The 3,980-nt window shown below is 38.1% G+C and overlaps 1 protein-coding gene across 2 annotated transcripts in view; it reads right to left on the reverse strand.

Moving 5' to 3' along the window:
* Nucleotides 1–2,757, reverse strand: part of slc19a1 (solute carrier family 19 member 1) — a 10,326-nt gene extending 7,569 nt beyond the window's left edge. Inside the window, exons 1-2 of one of the 2 annotated variants that reach the window (XM_035677860.1) lie at nt 2,678–2,757; nt 832–1,491 (exon numbers count right to left, since the gene is read on the reverse strand). In XM_035677860.1, coding sequence (XP_035533753.1) covers nt 832–1,116 — 285 coding nt within the window. In that variant the 5' untranslated portion in view covers nt 1,117–1,491; nt 2,678–2,757. Of the gene's footprint in view, nt 1–831; nt 1,492–2,282; nt 2,583–2,677 lie in introns of those variants that run through there. The other variant, XM_035677862.1, reaches the window with a different exon arrangement.
* Between the last annotated feature and the right edge of the window lie 1,223 nt (nt 2,758–3,980).

Raw genomic sequence — 3,980 nt, forward strand, 5'->3', positions numbered from 1 at the left:
ACCGATGCACCGGAGTGGTCATCCAGTCTCTTTGGTAGAGAGAGACGAGGAAAACAAACAAGCATGTAAATGGAAATTATCGCGGCCGAAAAAATTATCGAGCTCATTTTATTTATCGTGCGATTAATTGATTTATCGCATATCGCGACAGGCCTATTATCACATTTGATTTCATGTAAGAGAAACTGGAGATCACCAAGACCAGCGTTAGGTCATTGGCAACGTTGGGCTTCATGTGTAATCACAGATAACAGATGATGAGGGATCATTTAAGGCCAGGGCAGCCTATTCCCTGGAATCTGTCTTGGAATTTATTGGAAATGGGAGTGACGCTGATTGAGATATTAACAAACATTAAGGTGAACACAACAAATCTGTAATACTAAAACTAATCCGCTCTCGGTACGAGGTCATGGCCGATTCAGAGAAGGAAAAAAAAGAAAGATCAAACAAAATAGTGATCTAAATCTACAAATCACAGTCCTCCACAAGCCTATTACACTGACCCACTTTGGAGGAATGTGAACTTTGACCACAGTAAGATGGATCAGCAAACTCCCCATGGTGGCACTCATTACTTCTACTGTGTAATGAATGAGTGCTGGACTTTATGGAGAAAAACCTATGAAAGAGTCTTAGAGGTTAACTTGTATTCTGTACTGAATGGCCTGGAGTGCAACTCTGCATGACTGGACAGTCTTCCATTTTTCATTATTGTATTTTAATAATACGATTTTTCAAATGTGGTTATACCGCTCTTATTTTCCTTCAACAAAACACAAAAGTACCTGCACAAAATCAAACACATTTCAGTCTGAGGATGCCACGTACCTGTACCCTGGTGAAGTTCTTCTCAGAGCTGAGCAGATATGGCGTGATGAAGGGCTCCCCGGGCTTTATCGATGACATAAACCCATAGAAACACAAGAATATCACAGCCCACTTCCACTTTCTGGGCTCCCTGACTTCCTCTGGGGGACCCTCGGAGGGAGACGGGCCCTCAGAAGCAGAGACAGCCATGTCTACGTCTCCGTCTTCAGATGCAGGCAACTTCGGGTCCATTTCTTTCTCCCCGTCTGATCTGTCCCCACTTCCAGCTGTGTCATCCGCTACCATTGTGTCAGCTGGGTTTGTGGACCACTCTTTGATGCAGAGTGTAACTTTTGTGCTCTGTCAAACCACCATGTGAGGATTTGTTTCCACTTGAAAAGCTGCACACTTCCTACTTGAAACAGAACAAACAAACCGCGCAGTCGGGGGTTGAAAACGTCACTCACACTGTGGTATCCTCTCAACCTGTCGGCCTCCCCATTCGAGAGAATACTGAAACGGTGAGTATGAACCATCTAACAGGGTGATGAAAATGTAGTTAAAGTGCTACATGCTGCCATTTGCATGTAAGAGAAAATGTTGACCTTTGCTCCATTCCACGCTGTGACATTTTACCCGACAGCAAGCTATCCAGCAGCTGAGTCTGGTGTCATTGTTAACCTGCAAAGATAACAATGTCGTCAGTTAGTCTGACTATTTTGACCCAGTGCAGCAGACTTTAGAGCACAACTGTGTTTTTATACTTTGGAAGCAAACTGTAACACACTGCTTTAGCTCAACAATCATGGTCTTTACTCATAAGTCTGCAGCTTATTTTCTTAATTAATCAAATTGTTTGATGTCTAAAGTATAAAAGAAATAGTGGAAAATGTCCACGGCCTTAAATTAGGCCTGTATAACTGCCGATAACATACACTATCGGTTAATCTTTAAATAACTTTCTCAATAAAACGATTTGTTGTTTGGTCCATAAAACGATCAAGGCCCAAGGGAACTTGGAAATGTCTTGTTTTGTCAACAACCGAAATATATTAATTTTACTGCCACAGAAAAAAAAAACAGAAAATATTCAAATCTGATAAGCTGAAATCAGACAATTTGGTCACTTTTCTCTTAAAAAATCAGAATCAAATCAATTATCAAAATAGTTGGCGAGTGATGCAATAGTTACAACTATATAAATCCTGGCTGCTCTCCCACAAATAGAGTGATCAGCCTGTCCAGAGGTCTAAAACCCCAAAATGCCTTCATAGAAGAGAATGAAAATAAAGATAAATACATTTAAAAACATCACCCATTTCAGCTCTCAACTCAAACAAGTGAGATTATCTGCTAGACAATTCAGGATCATGCTCGAACACACATTTCCAAGGAACTGTACTTTCTGAAGAAAGACATAAAAGTGTAAACAAGGTATATAAAACCCAGTGTGCTCCTGAGGAAAGACTTACGTGTGAAGATTTTAAAGGTGCGATGCAAACAAGTTACACAAGCCAGTCACTGGATTACAGTGTGTTAGCATGCCAGGGCTCCACTGACTGCTGCAGTCCGCTGCTAATGTGCTCAACCTGGCTGTGGTCGTGCTGTTTGTGCAGGACAACCACAGTGAAATACAGGTGTGAGGTTGTAGTTAACTTAGCTGTATCGCAGTATTTAGGTTTAAAAACAATGCATTCTTGTGGCTTTAGCTAGCACAAAAGAGAATAATATAAACTCTGTAGCGAGTAACCGGAAGCTCGATGACACAACAACAAGCTGGTTTTCCGTTAATGAAGCGCAATTTTTATTTTACTTTCATTTTATTTGGCGTAATTTATAAGCACAAAATTCAGTTAACGTTACATACCTCGTGCACTCCTGACGCTGCAGCGCTTATAGCCACCGTCACATCGCGTTGACTTCTGGGAATTGGAGTCCTGCTGTCTTACTTCCGTGGCAAAAAGCTGGTAAAAACTATTTAACTATTTAACTTCACGCTTAAATTAAACAGATATTCCAGTAACACCCGTGTCAAGATGGTGCGATGTAAAAATGTTACTAAATTTTACATTTTATTTCACATTTTTGTCTTTAGCACGTGCTTTGTGTTTGTGCCCCATGTTTGCCACCTGCTGGACAAATAATGTTACAACGTGTTTCTACAAATACAGTGTACTACTACTTATAATAATAATAATAATAATAATAATAATAATAATAATAATAAAACATTTAAAAGCCATAACAAGAAAAGTGACTGTTGGTATATCAAATTAAAATACAGAACATGTTGCAGAACAATATTATAATTTATAACATATCACCTTTCATTGCAATCAGGTGTTATTATTATGTTAAAATAAATTGTATTCAATAGCTAAAGTTAACTGGTCATTGGTCATTTGGTGTTGCTGTTAGATTAAATAACAATAATTGATTACAGTGTAATTGGACCATTTGTCAGTGAACATCCAGCTGGGCCACACCATTGCAATGGTGTATGTAAATGTAAATGTATGTAAATATCAATGATGTTTTGTATCTGTACTCAAGGAGACTGTACATGACACTGGGTTACTTTTTTATAAGAAGCAACTCTCTCTGTTATTAAAATGTGTCATGTCGCCCATTTCCAGCATCATATAATTAGTTATCTTTTCTGTGTTTTTCACAAATGTTGTCAAATCAAAAACTTTAAATTATCATTTCCATATGACAGATAAGTTATTAATTATTTTATTGGTTAGGAGTACCCTGTGCAACCACAGCTCTACAAGATTAAATCAGTCAATGCAGGGAAAGTTGCAAAGCTTTTTTATTTTTAATTCATTATTGGCAGAGCCTGAAATGTGAATAACAATTTAAACATTTCACTGAAAAAGACAGCAATATATGAAGCATATATAAATAAACACACAAACATCAGCCATATGATAAAAGCACCATCTGTATATTTAAAACAAATGCACTGCAAGATTCTTTGGTTACAAACACTAAAAGGTTTCAATAGTGGATGTAGACAACAGCAGATTCAATAGATGGCAGCAGTGTACCACAACAATCAAAAGTAGAGAACGAGATAGAAACAAAAAGTAACATGAACTATAATCATCATTCTTTGACTGTGTCTGGAAATACGCTTAGACTGGATTTTCTGCACAGGGAACATA

Source organism: Morone saxatilis, unplaced genomic scaffold (genome assembly GCF_004916995.1).
Source record: "Morone saxatilis isolate NCDOM2014 unplaced genomic scaffold, NCSU_SB_2.0 Contig6, whole genome shotgun sequence".
Classification (NCBI taxonomy): Eukaryota; Metazoa; Chordata; class Actinopteri; family Moronidae; genus Morone; species Morone saxatilis.